Source organism: Xyrauchen texanus, chromosome 1, assembly GCF_025860055.1.
Source record: "Xyrauchen texanus isolate HMW12.3.18 chromosome 1, RBS_HiC_50CHRs, whole genome shotgun sequence".
NCBI classification, from domain to species: domain Eukaryota; kingdom Metazoa; phylum Chordata; class Actinopteri; order Cypriniformes; family Catostomidae; genus Xyrauchen; species Xyrauchen texanus.
This window is the reverse complement of record NC_068276.1, coordinates 53,967,555-53,989,241: the sequence shown is the minus strand read 5'-3', so window position 1 is coordinate 53,989,241 and position 21,687 is coordinate 53,967,555. Positions and strand designations below refer to the sequence as shown.

The window sequence follows — 21,687 nt, the reverse complement described above, 5'->3', positions numbered from 1 at the left end:
CAGCCAAGGCTTTGCTAGTCTATAATCTCTTTCCACATGAGGCTGTTTGTTTGCCTCCGCTCATATCACTGATGCTGCAGTTGGAGCTGTGGCCATTCATGCATGGCATTATTACTGCTGTTGACAGCGTGAAGGATATTATATGCCTCGTATGAATGCTATAAAATCAGTGCAGCAGAGGCAGTCAATCTCAACACAGATTAAAATTGAGTTGACTCGTAAACGCACTGCACTGAATGCAATACTGAGATTTGTACTAATATATGAGAAAGTAAATATCTTTATCTGTATGAAATGTGTCAATACTTTGGATTTACTTTTAAGGGATAGCTCACTCCAAAAAAAAAAAAAAAAAGTGCCATCATTTATTCACCATCATGTCGTTCCAAACCAAACTTTCTTTCTCCTGTGAAACGCAGACATTTTAAAGAATGCACTTGTTTGCTTTCCACTTTTCTTTTTTTTTTAGCAATTAAAATGTAATTCTTAATCTTTACAAATATGTGTTATTCCTCTGATTTAATTAAATGTTATTAGTTATTTACCAGGTCTTGGTGTGGTATCTTCAAAGAGAATAATCCTGGGAGAAAAACAGCAATTGCTTTCCCCAAACTCTTTCTTCTAAGACACTGATTCAACAGTACATCCCCGTTTGTAATTACAGCTGTAGCATATCAACCTACTATTCTGCCGAGTCAGTGTGCTACAGTACCTCACCTAAAGCTTTTAGCCTAATTATACAAGTGTTCATCAAACTGCACTTCAGAAAGAAAGAATAAAGATTGAAAGTGTATGGAGTGTGCCCGAGATAAAAAGGTTAAAATAATGAATGGGCTTTTAGCAGTTTGCTAGGTAGCTAATGACAGTATCCTGCTGGTGTGCCAGACCTCTGTTGGCACTCGGATATCAGCATTCCTCTGGGAACATCTGTGTGCCCTTCAGTTAAAGCCACAGCACTCTGTATTTGAGAAGATACATTTAAGGCATTTTAATTCAGTAGATGGTACAGTGTGATTAATATAGCTTTACTAAAATAGTACTAAGCTGGTACCATGTTACAGTGATCAGATGGCATGGTACTTTGATACATACCATGGTTAATGATTACAGCATGCATATACTGTGGTATACTATTTTCATTTGTTGTTGATGTCAACAACAAAAATTATGTCACTCATGCATGTCCTTCTACTTGAAAACCATGAACAAAACTATGCAACATAAAAGGAAATGCAACCCAGGATACATTAAATACAGGTTACGTTTTTACTATGGTGGGCTGCCACTTGATGTCCGATGTAAAATCTGCCCTGAAGCAAAACCAGTTGAGTTAAAGGTACAGACAGGAGCAGTCTACAGTATATGTTAACTGTTAATAATCATAGGACATTACTTTAAAAGCTCACACAGCTGATGTTATTTTTCATTTAGTAGTTCATTTAACATGCTATGCTAACATGTAAACCAGAAATTCTGAGTTTTCATGTTTTTTTTTCTTTTCTTTTTTCACCTCAAATTTGTCCAGTAAGATGTTTCTTTGTTGACATCATTACGATATTTATGATTGTTCGTTCCAATTTATGATAAAAATTCTATTAGCAACCCATTAGTATTTCTCTTACAATATGGTTGTATTAATTAACATGAACTAACAATGAACAATACTTTGAATCTAGAAATACTGGCTATTGTTTTACTATGCTAATATATTTTTACAAAAGTTCTTTATCTCTATATATAAATTAAAATGAACCAAGAGTAATAAATGTTGAAAAAATATGTTCTTCATTGTTATTTCATGATACCAAATGCATTAATTAATGTTAACAAATAGAACCTTATTGTAAATTGTCACAAATAGGACCGTTACGATGTTTTGTCAAGTCTTTTTTTTTTTTTATGTGTACCACCGAAATGCCACTTGTAGTACCCCAAGAGTAACTTTGGGTACTAGGGATGGTTTTACTATGGTTCTTCTTGTGTTATTATGAACATGTATAAAGTGCATTTAACCAGTAGTCATAGTGGAACTACACTGTAGTAACAACAACAATGTTTATTGTACAAAAGAAAATGAATAAAGGCTAGATTTAAGAAAATTAAAGCAATCATTTACCCAGCCTTATGTTGTTTCAAACCCCATATGACTTTCTTCCATGTAACACAAAAGGAGATACTAGGCAGGATGTTACCCTCAGTCACTATTCACTATTACCATGGCTCTTTTTTTCTTTCTAATATTCTCCCCTTTTCTCCCCAATTTGGCACGCCCAGTTCTCACTACTTACCAGGTCCTCGTGGTGGCACGGTTACTCACCTCAATCCGGGTGGCGGCCTCCACTTCTGAGACATTCGATCCGCACATCTTATCACGTGGCTTGTTGTGAATGACATCGCAGAGACTCGCAGCATGTGGAGGCACATGCTACTCTCACGCACAACTTGCCACGTGCCCCATTGAGAGTGAGAACCACTAATCAAGACCATTAGGAGGTTACCCCAAGTGACAAACCTCCCTAGCAACCGAGCCAATTTGTTCACTTAGGAGACCTGACTGGAGTCACTCAGCACACTATGGATTCGAACTCGCGACTCCAGGGGTCGTAGTTAGCATCAATACTCGCTATAAAGGCCCCACTATGGTTCTACTTTTGTGTCGTTATGAAAATGTATATTGTGCATTTAACCAATAGGCATAGTGGAACCTTTTGTGGAACTAGGAACAACAACAACAATGTTTATTGTACAAAATAAAAGGAATTAAGGCTAGCTTTTAAAACATTAAAGAAATATTTCACCCAAAAATGAAAATTATGTCATCATTTCCTCAGCCTGATGCTGTTCCAAACCTATATGATTTTCCTCCATGTAACAAAAGGAGATGCTAGGCAGGATGTTAGCCTCAGTCACCATTCACTTTCATTGCATCTTTTTTCTATATATAAAGGTGAAAAGTGACTGAAGCTAACATTGTGTTCAACGGAAGAATCTAACACATGCTGGGAAGGAGAAACATGAGGGTGCGTAAACGATGAAATCAATTTTCATTTTTGGGTGAACTATCCCTTTAAGTGTTGCTTCCGTAATGCTTATTGATGACATTCATGGTGATTCTCTGCAGAATTCATGAGGAGCCCATGTGTGGAAGCAGGACTCATTCCTCCACTGGTTCATCTGCTGAACTGTAAAGAGCAGGAGATACTACTGCAGACAGGACGAGCCCTAGGCAACATCTGCTACGACAGCCGTAAGTGCCCATTATCACTTCCTCAGCCATTCCACACCCTGGTCCGTCTACAAGAAGATATTTTAGAATCTCTTGGGTGAAGCTGTATGTTGGGGAACTGCGGGTACAGTTGTCTCAACGAGTGACATGAGGCAGGCATTACGGCTTTTTCTATTGATAGCGGAGATACAGGCTGGTTTTTAAAAGCTCAGCATAATTCTTTCAGCTCCCACTCGTTTTACACATTTGTCTCTTATATAGATATAAAGGTGCTTGTACAACTCTTTAGCTGCAACCTATGTTGGTGCAATGGCATCATATACTAAATGATTAACTAACAGTGAATTGAAACGGTGCCTTTATGTTAACTTAAGCTGTATTGAAATACGTTTGATATACGTTGAGGTTACTCTGTGAATTTTGTTTTGTGTGAAGGAATTGCTGCATCAGAGCAACTAGATATTGTCAAGAAACACACATCTTTTTTTTTTTTTTGGTTGTTTTCTTGTTCTCATGATGTTGGCCTTGGCAGTTAAACTTATCTGAAGGTTCTCACGTATGCGTTTGCACATTGTCATACACCCTTTACTTTATTTATAAATGGCTCGGCAGATGCGCCCTCCGTGCCATTTTTGCAGCTTTGCACACCGCACGTCACCCTCATGCCATCCCAGATGTGTATGACTTTCTTATGTTGAACACAAACACAGCACGGCTATTCATTATAATATGCCATTTTCTTTATAAATTATTTATAGTATTATACAAAATCATGTTTAAATCCCTGCTGTTTAGCGAGTGTATGAGTAGTTCATGAGAATACCTGGGAAGCTCATAATTCACATAGGAGAAAATTTAATATTATGTACACTATGTATTATGTTAAGCCATCGCACCACTGATGTATTCTAAAACCAAATCTGAATTTCAGACCGCAGATATCGTGACCATGTTAAAGTTGCGCTCGAGAGAGAGACAATGACTAAGGCTTCATGGGAAAGAACCAGTGTTAGGGTTTAGGGTTCAAAATATTTTGCGATATTTAATTCCCAAAACCGATTAAAATATTTTGTAATATTTTGCCAGTTAAAAACTTAAAAAACAAATTAATTATGACATAATTTGGGCACAAATTTTAAGTAGGCATTTTAATCTAAGTATGTTATCAGTTATGATATCGAGTTCTATAATAACTGAATAAAACAATGTTTTCATGAGAAATAATTTCATTTCACATGTAATGTGTCATCAATGGGATCTTTTTTGTGCATGCTATCAAGTTTGTACATCAGGTGCTAAGAGTACAAGTCAATATTTACCAGTTAAATTAAAAAGGGCCTTTTATTGTTAACAAAATGCATTGAAAATGTTTCAGTGAACCTTGCTATATTATGTAATAAAGGAAGATAACACTGTATATTTTCATTTTATGTATATTGTTAATATTTTAATATTTATGTTAGTTTATTATTATTATTATTTATGTATATTTTTGCATATTTATTTAAAATGACTGATTCACATGGCAGATAAATTACCTGTATGTGGAACTCTTGTTCCAACTGTAGATGTAATGTGTGTTTTAACATTTTTCTTCACCCTGTAGCTGAGTAGTTCTGGTAGCATTTTACGCCAAGCAACTTTGCTGTTTCTGCCATTTGTCAAAGGTGATGTATTGTGAGGGATCGCTATGATATGAAAGGCAGAAAACTACATCGCTGCAACAACACGTGATTGCAATATTGACAGCTTTATTGATTATAAACAGGAGCGATGGTTTTATCGCATCGCTTGCTTACAGGGACGTGATACAGCGGCATTCGCATGGTTAGATCTGTAACTTTTTGAGTTCAGTAAATATGTGCATCCTCACTGAGTGCACTCCCACTTAACTCAAGCATTCAATGAGCTTCTGAAAAGAGAGAGAGAGAGAGAGAGAGAGAGAGATGTGGTAAAGCTGATTTTGTTTTTTTAATGTAGATTCTGGAATTACAGTTTGATACGAAGACAAGATATTTGATTTGTTCATCTGCATGGATTAGTTTACCAATTCTTAGCTATGTTGACGTGAATAAAAGTGAGTGAATTCCTTGTGTTATAAACGTGGAACATGTGTGAATGATTAAATTTGTGCGCAAAACTTGCAATCCCGTGCCGAATTTCAGGCCCTGGCTTCAAAGTTCTGGGCACCATTCACTTACAGAGCTGAGGGATTTGTCTTAAAATCTTTGTTTGTGTTCTGCTGAAGAAAGTCATACACATCTTGAATGGCATGAGGATGAGTAAATGTAGAGAGAATTATCATTTTTAGGTGAACTATTCCTTAAAATGATGAATCTTTGTTGATCAGTATAGAATCGTTTGATGCATCTTTTAATCGATTTCTTGTTGTTCAATGAACAATACTTTTACAGCATTGATTAATCTTGGTCATAGTTAATTTCTGCATATATTTAACCTTAAAAATGGTATACGTTTACAGTAGTTAATGCATTGTGAACTAACTAACATGACCTAACAATGAACAATAGCATATTAATACATATGTGTGCTGTAAATTAACATAAGCTAAGATTAATAAATGCCAAGATTGATAAATAATAAAATAAATGGTTAATAAATTAAACTAATGTTATCGTATAGATCGTTAATGTTAACTTATATACACTCTACTGGGAGTGTCTGTGTGGCTGTAGATCTCTGCTGCTCCCAGGATCTCAGCTGAGTGAGGTGCTTTTGACTGATAAAAAGAAGATGAGGCAGCAGTGATTTTCCTGCTGGCTCTGAAAGTCCATGGATAAGGCATTGATGGGGCTAAAACGCACTCCGTTATTGACTCCAAATCAATCAGTCACATCACTTTATTTGTCAGGACACCAAGTGAAATGGTTAGTGTAATTTTGGTTTGCAGTTCCACCAACACTGAAATCATGTAGTGACAAGCCCAGTATACACGTAATACACAGTATCCACACTTAAATAAATCATAGGATATACTAAAGCAAAAAGGTATGAGATGCTGTGCTATATTTTGAATATAGTCTCAGCAAAAGTATGTTATTAGGCGTAATGCACAGCAGACTGCCTGCAACCCCTTCAGTCATGACATCATTTACTCACCCTCATGCCATCTCAGATGTGTATGTCTTTCTTCTGCAGAACACAAATTAATATAGAAGAATATTTCAGCTCTCCATACAATGCAAGTGAATGGGTGCCAACATTTTCAAGGACCAAAATCTACATAAAGGCATCATAAAAGTAATTCATATGACTCCAGTGGTTAAATCCATGTGTTCAGACATGATATGATATGTGTGAGTGAGAAACAAATCAATATTTAAGCAATTTTGTATCGTAAATTCTCCTCTCTGCCTAGTAGGGGATGATATGCACAAAGAATGTGAATCACCAAAAGGAGAAGGAGAAAGTGAAGGAAAAGGACCTGAATATTGATCTGCTTCTCACTCTCGCCTATCATATTGCTTCAGAAGATATGGATTTAACCACCAGAGTCGTCTGGTGCACTTTTATGTTGTTCTTATGTGGATTTTGGAGCTTCAAAATGTTGCCACCCATTCACTTGCATTGTGAGGACCTACAGAGCTGAGATGTTGATTTCTAAAAATCTTTGTTTGTGTTCAGCAGATGAAGGAAAGTCATACACATCTGGGATGGCATGAGGGTGACTAAATGATGGGAGGATTTTAGGTAATTTTTATGTGAAATATCCCTTTAAGCATGGCTGGAATGCTGCGTTGTTCAATCAGCATCCAGGACTGAAACTATTTGTAATAATTTGCATATTCTCTAATTAGAAATAAGTATGAGTTACTAGAACTTCAACAATAAATAACCTACTGTTACATTTCCAAATATTATCATCCAAGTATGATTAGATTATTTGTGTGGCTATTAACAAAAAGATTAATTATCCTGGACTTAAAGAGCCAAACATGTCTCTGGCAAATGCACACAGATGGGCTTTATGATGAAGCTGACTGACAGGGCAGCTGAACTTGCTTGCAGTTGGGACTGACTCTTTCACAGAGATGACACATGTCATCACAGTCATGCATTTCATTGACTCACCGACCCCAAGTGGTAGTTTTTTTTTTTTTATCACCCCCCCCCCCACCGGACAGCATCCACAACAAATCAATTGATGCAGGAATTTGTTACTATGTAGGTAAGCGTCTTCAATCACTGAATTCTGTTCTATTAAATTGTCTTGTTCTGTTTATAGCAGCACGGCAACCATTGAGTCTTACTCTTAAAGCAATCTCTGTTTTGCTTTCTCTTTTTCTTACTTTTGTCAGCTCTGTTTGTGTTGTAGTGGGAAGTTGTCCTAGACTTTGCGTGGGCAGTGCCAGTGTAAACAGACCTGAAAAATTGTTCGTATCAACAGAGCTGACTCATATCTGACACACAAATACTGTCATCTTGCTGGAAAATGTAACTTTACACTAAAATAGAGAGAATAGAAAGATACAATTAGAGAGTGGGAAATTAGTTTTACAAGTTAGGAAGTTGTTTTTGACTGTTAAGTGTATGTCTAAAAATGGTGTTATGATACTGTATATAGGAAATTGCAAATACTTGAAAAATTAATCATTTTCAAAGTAATGCAATCAAATCCTGAGCCAAACGCACTGCGATTTGTGTAATGTTATTAGTTGGACAAGACTAATGAGCTTTTATGCAGATGTACATCGATTTTGTAGAAAGTAGCACATAAGAGAGTAGGGTAAGATGAGCCAATTTGCATTTGTCCTTTTAAGATGGGAGGAATAAAACGAATAGGGCTGGGATCCTTTAGGCACTGAAAACATTTATTTCAGATTTCAATACAGGGAGTCACAATGCAATAACAAAATTATTCTCCATGAATCATTAATGCATCTCAAGTTCAGCAGCAGTGCATAGGTGCAAATCTTTTGCAATTGGGCCTGTATCACCTCAAAATAATTTGCGTGTAGAGGCAACACACTCTCATGGCGAAATCGTCAGGATTCGTAGCACTTTTCTAAATTTGGCTAATTCGTATGATATCGTGTGACTGCACTCCTTTGAATTCATAAAACTTTCACTACAGCCAGTGACGTCGCTGGACATCGTTTCCATCTAATATGCGACAATTACTTGCTTCTGTCACACACAACAGCTTCCTATCATCTTTACACACTCTACTGATCAGTTTAGATAAGGGGTTTGGGTAAGGGCATAATATTAATAAGTATGTCCTTAATGCCTTTTGCACGGAGCTCACGCTTACCTCTGCATTAGACATCCGGGAATTTGCATGTGATGATGTCTTACGAGTTTATTGCGAACAACATCATGCAAGACCATACGAAATAGCCAACTTGTAAATTATGTACTACTTTTCATGAGATTGGGTTGGAAGAAGCTGCATAAAAGGTGTACTAAAATATGCCGGCTTTGACCTGCACATAGAAACAAAATAACCCGGTAATCGAGTTTTATGTCATTTTAAAAGAAGTAAATAAAATGTTATAATTATGCATTATCCCATTTAAAAAAAATTTCTGCTTATTGTGTTTTCTTAATGACATACATAAAACAACCATAAATCCATTTAATATTCTGTACAATATATTACATTATATTATGTGCAATGTATAAAGATATAAACATATAATAAAATATTTTCATATTTGTATGTAGTCAGATTTTCAGTGTTCAGAGTTTAGCTTTTAGGTGTCAAATGGAAATTTCCCCTCTTAATGGAGTACTGATTAGCATGTTGTAATTAGAGGTCGACCGATATTGTTTTTTTCAGGCCGATGCCGATCTTTTGAAATCCGGGTCGGCCGATGGCCGATTAATGCTGCCGATTTATTTTGGCCGATATGTGCTTGTTTTTAACCTCTTATTTGAACCTTTTATTTGAAAGATAAAATGTAACACAAATAATTACTTAAGATAGACAAAATTTCTCAACAAATACATTTATTGAACACTTGACCAATCTGCACTTGTACACTTCAAATTAAAAATGTATAATGTAAAAACATATTGTGCAAATAATGTATAACAAATATATTAAATAAACAAAGCAGGTGTTACGAACTGCTCCGAGACACGAAGGTTGAGATCCAAATGCAGCTTTAATTAAGGGGCAATCCAGACACGTAATCCAATATTCAGAGCATCCAAGAGAAGCACAGGGATAACTAGGGATGGTATCGTTAAGGTTTTAATGGTATTACAATCTTACCGATACTGTTTATCGATCCAGTACTTTAACGGTATTCTTAACGGTTCTTTTTGTTATATATATATATATATATATAATTTTATTTCAGGAAGGTCTACTAACATTACTGTTCAGGTGTGGTCTAAAAAGAAATCTAATAAAGTAATCAATTGTAAAATAACACTGCATAGTTTATCATAGATAGATTAATGCTTATTAATGCAGAAGTTATTCATTCAAGAGCTGTAAGTGATTTTCTCTTTTCCTTTTTGTTGTTTGATTCGCAGTAATGGCTCAATCGTCACATGTTTAATAGACAGCTTCCCCTTTAAGACCGAGTTCAGATCTAATAGGCTCCTGATGCAGCATATTTTCTCCCCAACTATTTCCATAACTACATCCATTTAAGACATAAACTGTGTTTAAGTGAATCTCCAAGCCTGTCGTTTTGACATATTTTTGTGTATAGTTGATCGTTTAGACGCACATGAAACCCAAAGTAGTCTATACTTTGCTTGTCTCTTTGCGGTGTGTTTCGGAGTGCGCGCCGCCTTGGGACCGGTATCTCTTGCGCTCTTTTTATTATTAAACGCGTCCCGCAATTTAGCAACAGTAGCATTTTACAACAATCACCGATCGTGCTGATTCTGACGTTAAGTTTGAGTTTGAGGGACAAATGTCAGTGCACTGCTGTGAAGGATGTTGTGCTAGACAGAATGCGGCTTATGTATAAATATTCTTTTTATAATCTTTGGAGGGCGAAATCTAAAATAAAATCAGACTAATAATCACAGATCTAAACCAGGCTACGTCTGAATGTTTAGTTCTGTCACTCATTAAGTAGGGCTCGTTTTGTGCTCGCTGTGGCACCGCGTGAGTGAGATCTCTCTCTCTCTCTCTCTCTCTCTCTCTCTCTGACTGCGAATAGTTAAATTGCGTCACAGACGAATGGTTTCATATTATTATACATAGAAATGGCTGGCGAGATAAAATAACTTTCTCTTTATAGCAATAAAGAATGTATTTTCTTAATTTCTCCAGTACCGACAGCAGAACCAATAACGTCCGAGCTTACCAAAGCCAGTCCTTCAATAGCCTATAGTGCGCTGGTATTTTATTACTTATTTATCTGCATTGAGTGACAACCCTCTCAAATATAAGACACACAAATAGAACAAATAAAAGTCTCAGATTCACTGTCTGTAATTGCAAAATTCTTGCTTACTTATTGTGACATGATAGCAACCCTTCTGCTGTGATAATGCAACTTCAACTACGCTATCAATATCCAAAGTAGCCGACCGTCATGTCAACTATCGCGTTTGTCACGTTTTTTTCTTGAAGTTGGCAGTAACATATCAAAAGTTTTTAATTAAATCTAAAGAAGTTATACAAATTTAATCCTTACTGTTTTCTCCAAGGAACTTAGCTCCTTCCTTAGGCACTGGATGAGGTCTGTTCACTGCTGGAAAATGACTCTAGGGGCAGCGTGCGTCGAACACGTGTTCCACAACAACACTAGGCTGCCCACAGATGCGCCTGCCTAATAATCGGCTTGATATGGTGGATATTGGCTGATGCCGATTATGTAAAAAATGCAAAAAAATCGGCCGATTAATCGGTCGACCTCTAGTTGTAATACACAAACCTGCTGTTGTTGATTTCACAGTGTCTGATCAGCTTTGCACAGATTTATGGTATGATTTGAGGATGCTTGGTGCTCCTTTGGTGTTTTTCAAATCATAAGATTGTGGCTAGGACATCATCATTGTGGCTAGCAAAGCTTTTACATACATATGTGTCGAGAGTTTTGACATTTAGACTTGCATTTAAACCCTTTAAATGTTTGTCTCTTCAACATTTATCAAGCTGCTTTATAACACATACACTTAAACAGATCATTGATGTTGGGTTACTATCACGTCAGGTAACTGCTGTGCTGTCAGGTAGAACTGCTTGTTATTTGCTACCAGTGGAGAACGGGATGGAAGTGAGCCAGACATCAAAGCATTATATCGTCACCTTGTTATTTCTCACAATCCACTAAATCCAAAGCTATTGATTACATCTCATTGTGAGCTTCCTCTTAAATCTTGCACTGTTACAGAACACCCAGTCAAACCCAGTTCGGTAAAGGCCCAGGTATACTCCATACTAGATGTGGTGGTGTAGTGGGCTAAAGCACATGAATGTTAATCAGAAGGTCCCTGGTTCGATACCCATAGCAACCACCATTGTGTCCTTGAGCAAGGCACTTAACTCCAGGTTGCTCCAGGGGGATTGTCCCTGTAATAAGTGCACTGTAAGTCACTTTGGATAAAAGCATCTGCCAAATGCATAAATGTAAATGTATACTTTTTTATTTTTGTGCGTTGCAGCTTGGATCGTCGGGTCGACCGTTTTGCCTTTCAAAGTATACTCTTCTGACTGTGAGCGGATATGAATGCGTTCAATGCATGCTCACTACAACTGCTTTGTGAAACTCTTTTAGTACAGTCAACAGCATGCGCATTTGCCAACAATGCGCAAAGATGAGGAATGTCCACATGTCGAGAAAATCTGTGCTGTGCTGATGACGAAATTTGTGTCAAGCATACTGTGCAACCTGCAACGCGGACAACCGAAGTGTACTTTTGCCAAGAGTGTCAATGTACTCCACTGGACTTCCAGGTCCATAAGGACATATTTTGACAATTCCCCTTGTAATGAGGTTGATGCAGTCTGGACTCTGCTTGGCTTCTACTGCACTTCTGGTCTCTTGGTTCAGTTTGCCTTCAGATTCATCTGCTCCTCATTTCATCTTGATAGCTGTCAAACCACCAACAGATGTAAACCAATTCTTCAGTAGCATTCCCAGTGGATAGTTTTTGTTTTTCTTTGCTCTTATGTTGCCTCAGTTTGTGTTCTCCAGATAATATGATCAGTTTGTCACATTACATTCCTTACGGATGCATTCGTTGAAATTCCAGTCCTTATGTTACAGAGAGAGTTCACCCAAAAATAAAGAAAAGGAGATGTTTGGGAGAATAACAGCCTCAGCCACCATTCACACAAGACGTAATAAATGAAAGTGAAGGCTTTCATTCTGCCTAACATCTCCTTTTCTCCTCTGAAGAAAATGTCATACGGGATTGGAACAAAATGAGAGTGTGACTGATGACAACATTTTCATTTTTGGCTGAACGATCTCTTTAACACCCCCTTTTGTGCCATTCTGTTCCAAGTTGTTGTTTCTTTATGCCATTTGTTACCTTTTTTATTATTTCTGTTTTATGTGACATCTTTGTTTTGCAGATGAGGGCAGAAGTGCAGTTGACGCAGCGGGTGGTGCTCTGATAGTTGCCGAGCACATTAAAGCTCTGGCCGAAAGCACTGACCCCAACACCGGGAAGCTCTTGACTGTCTTTTGTGGCATGCTGATGAACTATAGCAATGATAATGGTAAAGACCAATCCCCCAAACCAAACCAAGAAGGCAATGTTTTTGAATGGTCCCTTATTGGTAAAGTCTGAGATGTTCACTAAATCATCATCATAGCATTGATCAAATTTTATCTCTTGTTATCAACAGAGACATTGAATTGCTATATGTACCTTTCTTTTTTGTGAGCCTGTGCTACTTTATAGATGAACATTAATGTAATACCTGTAGGGGACCACTCTAAGAAGGCCTACATGGTGTTTAACTTCTCTTAAATATTCTCAATCTAATGTCGTACATTGACTTACCATGATGGGTTTGCTATAAGGCAATGTGCTGCTTTATTCTTGATGATACTCATCAGCTAGCTTTCTTGGTAGTGTTAATCATTGTAAATTCGTGCTCTTAAGCCTTTCCTGCCTTTTGTTCTTCACTATCCCTGATAAGTATATCTTTATTTAAAGCTGAAGTGTGTAATTTCTGTGCCACTAGCGCCACTGAATGAGTTTTAATAAATAAATGTTTATTATCAAACAGCTTTCTAAGTACGCCCACAGTCTGTTTGTTGATCGAACAAACAGATGGTCCCGCCCCCAACTCACACATTTGTTGATTCAATGGTATTTTGTCTGTATGGACGGGTCGTTCAAATTAAACGGAGGAATTTTTGAGTCTCTGCACTGAAAAAGTTACACACTTCAGCTTTAAAGGTGATGTGTGTTTTTTTGTATTACTTTATCACATCTTAATATACAAAGTAATCTGTACGATTATGACGATTATTTGATATTGCATTTTTTTACAATTATTTGATATTGAAATTGTTATCCGATTATTAATGTTGATGAATAGAAATTCACGGCATATTCTTTATGTAGGCTACACATCCAAAGCAAGCTGACTTTATTGCTCACTTAGGAGCATGACAAAGCCTAAACTGTTATAATTGTTTTTAATAAATTGTACACAACGCAACAATATTACAATCAATTCCCTGCTTAAAGGAATAGTTCATCCAAAAATGAAAGTTCTCTCATCATTTACTCACCATCATGCCATCCCAAATGTGTATGTTGTGTTTCTTCTGCTGAACACAAATAAACATTTTTAGAAGAATATCTCAGCTCTGTAGGTCCATACGATGCAAGTGAATGGTTGCCTGAACTTTAAAGCTTCAAAAAGCACATAAGGGCAGCATAAATGTAATCCATACGACTCCATTGGTTTAATCCAGGTCTTCTAAAGCGATTTGAGAAGTGTGGGTGAGAAACGGATTCATTTTTAAGTCCTTCTATACAATAAATCTCCACCTTTGACCTGCCCCAACCGGTAGTTGGCGATATCCATGAACAATGCAAATTGGCCAAAAAAAAAAAGTAGGAAAAAGGGAAGGTGAAAGTGTAGATTTATAATTATGAAGGACATAAATATTGATCTGTTTCTCACCCACACCTATCATATTGCTTCTGAACACATGGATTAAACCACTGGAGTTGTATGGATTACTTTTATGCTGCCTTTTTGTGCTTTTTGGAGCTTCAATGTTCAGGCAACCATTCACTTGCATTGTATGGACCTACAGAGCTGAGATATTCTTCTAAAAATCTTTGTGCTATGCAAAAGAAAGGTGAGGGTGAGTAAATGAAGAGGGAATTTTTAGTTTTCGTTGAACTGTTCCTTTTAAAGCTTATTACATGTAGTCCCTCCCCAAATTCACACCATTTGCTGTGCCAGAGGTTGACAAATTTCATTTACAAAATGCAAACAGAGCAGTGTTTTGGGTAAATTAACCTACAAATGGTTTATTTTGATTTGTGTCTGAACATTTAACTGGGATTTTAATATTTAACTAAAAATGACACACGTCATCTTCATAATATTACTTATTTATTCTGTTTGTCATTACTGAGAAGCAAAATTGTTTGAGACAATTAGCAACACAACATGCATATTATACCCTCAGCTATGAATAATAATGCAGAACTGAGACATAAACATACTTTACCTATCCCAGCATCCTTATAAGTCTTAAAAAGCTAGCCTGGAAGGTTACGTAAGGTTCCTGCCTTGTGGTATGCACCACTGCTTTGCATTGTTTAATATTTAAGGGAATGCAGACAGCGTATTTACATCTTTGTGACTTGATGTCCTTGAATAGCTAATGTACAGGTCAAGCCCTGATTCCTTCATCCCTGTTTGCCGGCAAAGCTTGAAATGTGGTTATTGCTTTTTTTTCTTCAATTTGTTACAGCTTGCATCCAGAGGCTAGTGGAAACCAACTAAATTTAGGTTAGGAGTGTTTGTGTTCTGTTGCGTGGTGAAAATAAATGGATGACAACAGCTAACAAACCACTTTTCTTTTGCTGAATATCAATCTCAACCTGTTTTATATATATCACAGTCTGATTCTTTCTCTTTCTATTTCTCTCAGATTTGTTGTGTAACAGACCATGCTTTTCTCATGCTAAGCATTTCTGTTCTGGCTTAAAATATATATATTTTGAATCTGTCTTTATCTTTTCTAAGCCACCATCAATAATTACCTATCTCACAGAAGCTCTAGTTTGTTTTCCCCCACATAGGCAAGATACTTGCTGACTGACTACATCTCTAATTTGCATTTTTGGTGAGAACTTACACTTTGGTATTTTTAGCCTTCTTCTTTAGGTTTGTTTTATGCAAATGGGAGTAAAGAGTACAGTAGCACAGAATACAGTGCCTACTAACGGAAACAATGTTTTCTCTCAATTACCCGCTTTCTCGCAATAAGCTGCTTTATGGTGTCCATGTAACTGCAGTCACTAAGACATCTTCCAGCAGCAACCATAGTTTTTTCCCCCCAGGAGGTCTCCCATTAAGCTACTAGCCAGACTCAACCCTGCATAGCTTCAGTGTGTAACAAGGTGAAAGCTGCAGGGTGATATAGCTGCTGGCAGTACAGCTGAGAGTACAGTTGGAATGCTGTATTGACCAATCAGCATCCAGGATTGGATCTATACCTTTTATTGCATGTTTTTTATGCATTGTATGTATTTTGAAGAATATAAGACACAGTTTCCACAGTAAATGTAATGCAGAGGCCGAAGGGTTTACAATTATTCTGTATAATCGAATTTGTGTAAATGGCTGAGCCCTCATTAATATTTCATGCATAGCTACTGCCTGCAGAAAAGAGCTGGTGCCACAGAAATAGCAATAGAAGTAAAAGCTATGGCTCTTCCATTTGGCTGTAGTGCACCTAAGCATTTAAGTCTTACATGGATTGGTACGTGATACAAATGTTTCATGTTTCTTTCAGAAAACATTTTTGAATATTTATCTGAATATACATATTTGAAACCGTTTATATCATTATCCATGAAATGAGATTTGCAGAGACTTGATTGACATTGACATAGTTTGGGCGTTAGCTCTTATAACAACTGGCAAGAGTTCCTCATTGAAATCTGGATACGGTCCAGTGCTGCCAAGGCTTGTTAGATTGTGCTTTCTCAATTGATGCATTACTAAAACGCCTCTTGCTCAGACCAGCAAAGCTTTCGAGGTCGATCAAACAAATGCCAGGCAATTCTATACCTGGGAAGAAGTATTTTATTCTGTCGGCTGTGTTCGTTATACATGATTAATTAACTTTTGTTGCATCTGTGCATACCTACAATCATTAGCAAAAACATGGGAAAATCTCTGTTAATAACAATATTGTCTCTGCGTTTATGGCATCTCTTGCTTAAGAAGTTCCAATACCATTTCTTGAACATGCCATTTTCATGATTTTCTTCTCCTGTTCTTCTGCTGTTCTTTGTCTCCTCCTGGGTCGTCGTCTTAACACCGCTCTCTGTTGTCTCCGCTGCAGTTCATCTCTGCTTTGTCTAATTTACAGATGAACATCTGCTTTCCAACAAATTGATGGCACCAGATGGTGTCTGTGCCACCCACGTCTTGCAGTGCCACTGAACCTTTGGTTAAAAAAACATTTTGCACCCAAGATGGGAAACAAGTGGTACTTTTCCTCCATCAGGCCGAATGGTTTTCGTTGTGGAACTGTGCCGTTCCAAACCAATCCAGGCTTGTTGGAATGGTTCTGGTTTCTTTTACCACGGTGTTGCTGCGAAATAATGATTTGAATTTACTGACTTGGCAAGTGACCAGTCATGAGTCACCACGTCACTAAAGCCGTTCCACCAAAACGGTTCTCTATCCTGAGTATGTTAGCTAACTGTCCTGAGAATTCCGGGCCAGGAACGGTTTGTAATCGGAGTGAAAATGCTACTGGTACCGTTCCTCAGCGTGCTCAACCATTCGACCTGATGGTGGAAAAGCAGCTATTTTGGCTTGTAGTAAACTGAAATGTCTAGTTTGTAAGTGACCACTTACTTAAAAAGCTTTCTTTAACCAACACTGGAAAAACGGGTGTTGGACAAAATAAAAAACAAAATATTTAAAAAAGATAGTCAGGTTTATGCCTAAAAGTGAATAAAACAAACAAAAAAATCTGCCACTTGAACAAGACAAAATACACAAAAGATGTAAGATACATTTCTCCTAAAGCAAGTCTTATGCAGTTTCTCAAGTACATTGATCTTGTTTTAAAGAAATAGTTCACCCAAAAAGGACAATGCTCTCATCATTTACTCACCCTCATGCCATCCCAGATGGGTATGACTTTCTTTCTTTTTCTGAACACAAATGAAGATTTTAGAAGAATATCTCAGCTCTGTAGGTCCATACAATGCAAGTGAATGGTTGCCTGAACTTTGAAGCTCCAAAAAGCACATAAGGGCAGCATAAACGTAATCCATACGACTCCAGTGGTTAAATCCATGACTTCTGCAGTGGTATGATAGATGTGGATAAAAAAAGATAGATATCCAAGTCCTTTTTTACTATCAGTCTCCATCTTTGACCAGCCCCAACCAGCAGGTAGCTGATTGTGAAAGTGAATGTATAGACTTAAATATCTATTTGTTTATCACCCACACCTATCATATATCTTCAGAAGACATTGATTTAACCACTGGAATCGAATTGATTACTTTTATGCTGCCTTTGTCCATTTTGGACACTCAAAGTTCTGGTCACCATTCACTTGCATCGTGAGGACCAATATAGCTTAAATATTATTTAAAAAATATTAATTTGTGTGGTACAGATGAAATAAAGTCACACACTTCCGGGATGGCATATGGGTGAGTAAATGATAGGAGAATTTTCATTTTTGTGTGAACTAACCCCTTAAGGATGTGTAAGAATTTTCTTCTCTAAAACAAGACAAAGATATTGATTAGCCATATACTTTATGTACTGTATGATAACTGAGCAGTTTAGCTGTCCATTGATTGATCACATACGGTTGTTTTTACCAAAAAAAAGTCAAGCCCATGGTTTCTATGTTAGTCTCAGCATGGCCCTTTTGCAAAAATGAAATCTTAGAGCATTTTATAATGTGGATGCAGTTTATATGTAGCCTGTATTTCTTTCAGCTGATAAATTGGCTCAGCTTAAATGGACATAATCATGAAACACAACTGTTTAAGATACAAGACACGCTCAGCCCATGGTATTATCACTGTTGTCTCAAGATGTATAAAGTTTGTCTCTGTGTTTGAGCCAAAAAATAGAATAAAAAATCTCATGTTTTGCATTTGTCTTCTCTAGATTCATTGCAGGCACAGTTGATCAGCATGGGTGTGATTCCAATACTGGTGAAACTGCTGGGCGTTCACAATCAGAACACAGCGCTCACAGAGATGTGCCTCATTGCCTTTGGGAACCTGGCAGAGCTGGGTGAGTTACCTGTATGGCCATTGAATTAAGCAAACATGTTTTCTTACAGTGAGTTACAATGTTTCTGGTCATCTCATACCTCATTCTTGTCCTTTGACTGTTTGTCTTCAAACAGAATCAAGTAAAGAGCAGTTTGCCTCTACGAATATTGCAGTGGAGCTTGTTAGATTGTTCCGTAAGCAGGTTGAACATGAGAAGAAAGAGATGATCTTTGAGGTGTTGGCACCACTGGCTGAGAATGGTAAGACTCTCTTTGATGAACATTCTGTAATGTTAACATGCAACACAACGCAAAGGTGGTCTTGTATCAACCAGAAGAGGTTTATATTGCAATAAATTGATTTGAGTTTAAATTGTTTAAATTGACCAATTAAACGCATGTATTCAAGAGAGCTGTGTAAAAGTAATGTTATTTTAATGAAAGTTATTATAAACTGTTACCTTAACAATGACTAAAAACAACTGAACCAATGTAGTGTGTAATCTAAAAAATGGTTGATCTTTTTCCAAATTACTATTGTCAATTGTTGGATGACAATCACTGAGATGTATTATTTTGATACTGAAATGTCTTTGACAAATCTTTTGTCTTTGCACTTTGAAGGGGAACCAGTAGTTTTCATGCACATCATTTCTGGTGCTTATCTACATGGAATGCAAAGCTAGTGCAGGCTTTCCAGTTAAGGAATTCTGATGCTGCTTTTGCTGATTTCAGCATGAGTTGTGGGGCTTTAGCCATTGATCAACCTTGAAAATGGATATGGATGCTGGCATTCTGCCAGCTGCAGACTCACTGACCCAGTGACTGTGTGACTTGGGTTGCATTTTTCAGTCTCAATGGCTTTTTTTCTCTCAGCTGTGAACATGCAGGATTATTATAGAAAGTCGGACTATGCCATCTGTTGTGGCTGGAAACGAGACACTTTTTGAAATGAATGCATGTGTTTTTGACAGCGTTTTGGCTCTGTAAGCTTTACAATTCAGTATGAGCCCATAGAGTTGTATTGATTTGTTCAAATTTTAAATGTAAAAGTCTCCAGTGCATTTTATTTCATTGTAAACTGGAATATCCAAGCCAGGCAGGCTATAGAGATTGACATTCTTTGCAAAACCTGGTTTGTTTGAGAAATGCGTTTCCCAAGACTCTGGCTATTGCTTTCGGTTGACTTGCGAGAGACATTTAATGGCTTCTTTTTTTGGATATTAAGTGTCATCACTTGTCTCCTCTGCCATTGTTGCCACCATCTTTTCCTCAAAATAGGAGTCTGTGTGTTTGCTAGCAGCTGTGGTCTGGACTGCTTATTGAATCTGCCTGCCACAGTCAGCTGTTCTTTTTGAAGACATTGAAATGTGTGCTTGAAAGAAGGAGCTGTGTGAGCAAATGTACATTGAGATGGCAAAGCGTAAATATGTTATGTGTTTTTTGTTTTTTAAAGGTGAAGTATGTAATTTCTGTGCTGTTAGGGTTACCAAATTTAATTGCAAAAATAGTTACTGGTTTCCTGAATGGTTCCCCCATCTGCCATCGGCTGGACAAACAGATTGCCCCTATATATATATATATAATATATATATACTGTGTGTGTATATACAGTGCATCTGTAAAGTATTCACAGCGCTTCACGTTTTCCACATTTTGTTATGTTACAGCCTTATTCCAAAATTGAATAAATTCATTATTTTCCTCAAAATTCTACAAACAACACCCCAAAATGACAACGTGAAAGAAGTTAGTTTGAAATCTTTGCAAATTTGTTACAAATAAAAAACCCATGTACCCAATTAAAAAACAAACAAAAAAACAAAATCACATGTACATAGGTATTCACAGCCTTTGCTCAATACTATGTTGAAGCACCTTTGGCACCAATTACAGCTTCAAGTCTTTTTGAATACGATGCTACAAGCTTGGCACACCTATTTTAGGGCAGTTTCTCCCATTCTTCTTTTCAGGACCTCTCAAGCTCCATCAGGTTGGATGGGGAGTGTCGGTTCACAGCCATTTTCAGATCTCTCCAGAGATGTTCAATCGGGTTCAAGTCTGGGCTCTGGCTGGGCCACTCAAGGACATTCACAGAGTTGTCCCGTAGCCACTCCTTTGTTATCTTGGCTGTGTGCTTAGGGTTGTTGTCCTGTTGGAAGATGAACCTTCGCCCCAGTCTGAGGTCCAGAGTGCTCTGGAGCAGGTTTTCATCAAGAACATCTCTGTACATTGCTGCAGTCATCTTTCCCTCGATCCTGACTAGTCTCCCAGTTCCTGCCGCTGAAAAACATCCTCACAGCATGATGCTGCCACCACCATGCTTCACTGTAGGGATGGTATTGGCCAGGTGATGAGCGGTGCCTGGTTTCCTCCAGACATGATGCTTGCCATTCAGGCCAAAGAGTTCAATATTTGTTTCATCAGACCAGAGAATTTTGTTTCTCATGTTCTAAGTCCTTCAGGTGCCTTTTGGCAAACTCCAGGCGGGCTGTCATGTGCCTTTTACTGAGGAGTGGCTTCCGTCTGGCCACTCAACCATACAGGCCTGATTGGTGGAGTGTTGCAGAGATGGTTGTTCTTCTGGAAGGTTCTCCTCTCTCCACAGAGAAATGCTGGAGCTCTGTCAAAGTGACCATCGGGTTCTTGTTCACCTCCCTGGCAAGGCAAGTTTATTTATATAGCACATTTCATACACAATGGTAATTCAAAGTGCTTTACATAGAAGAGATTAAAATAAGAATAAAAAAAAATAAATAAGAATAATTGAAACATATAAAATAAAATAAAATGCAGTACAAACAGTCGGACACACAGTGGCACAGTGCTCATTCAGTAAATGCACAGCTAAACAGATGTGTTTTGAGTCTGGATTTGAATGTGACTACTGTAGGAGCACATCTGATCTCTTCTGGAAGCTGGTTCCAGCTGCGGCTGGCATAATAGCTAAAAGCAGACTCTCCTTGCTTAGAATGAACCCTTGCTATTTCTAGCTGAAATAAGACTAAGGCCCTTCTCCCCCGATCGCTCAGTTTGGCCGGGAGGCCAGCTCTAGGA

General features: G+C 37.6%; 1 protein-coding gene across 3 annotated transcripts in view; it reads left to right on the top strand.

Moving 5' to 3' along the window:
* The window catches only part of rap1gds1 (RAP1, GTP-GDP dissociation stimulator 1), a 47,268-nt gene that overhangs the window by 4,589 nt on the left and 20,992 nt on the right, over nucleotides 1–21,687 (top strand). For 2 of the 3 annotated variants that reach the window (XM_052139141.1, XM_052139056.1), the window contains exons 4-7: nucleotides 3,122–3,247; nucleotides 12,741–12,887; nucleotides 18,522–18,650; nucleotides 18,766–18,891. In XM_052139141.1, coding sequence (XP_051995101.1) covers nucleotides 3,122–3,247; nucleotides 12,741–12,887; nucleotides 18,522–18,650; nucleotides 18,766–18,891 — 528 coding nt within the window. The remainder of the gene's footprint in view (nucleotides 1–3,121; nucleotides 3,248–12,740; nucleotides 12,888–18,521; nucleotides 18,651–18,765; nucleotides 18,892–21,687) is intronic. The other variant, XM_052139216.1, reaches the window with a different exon arrangement.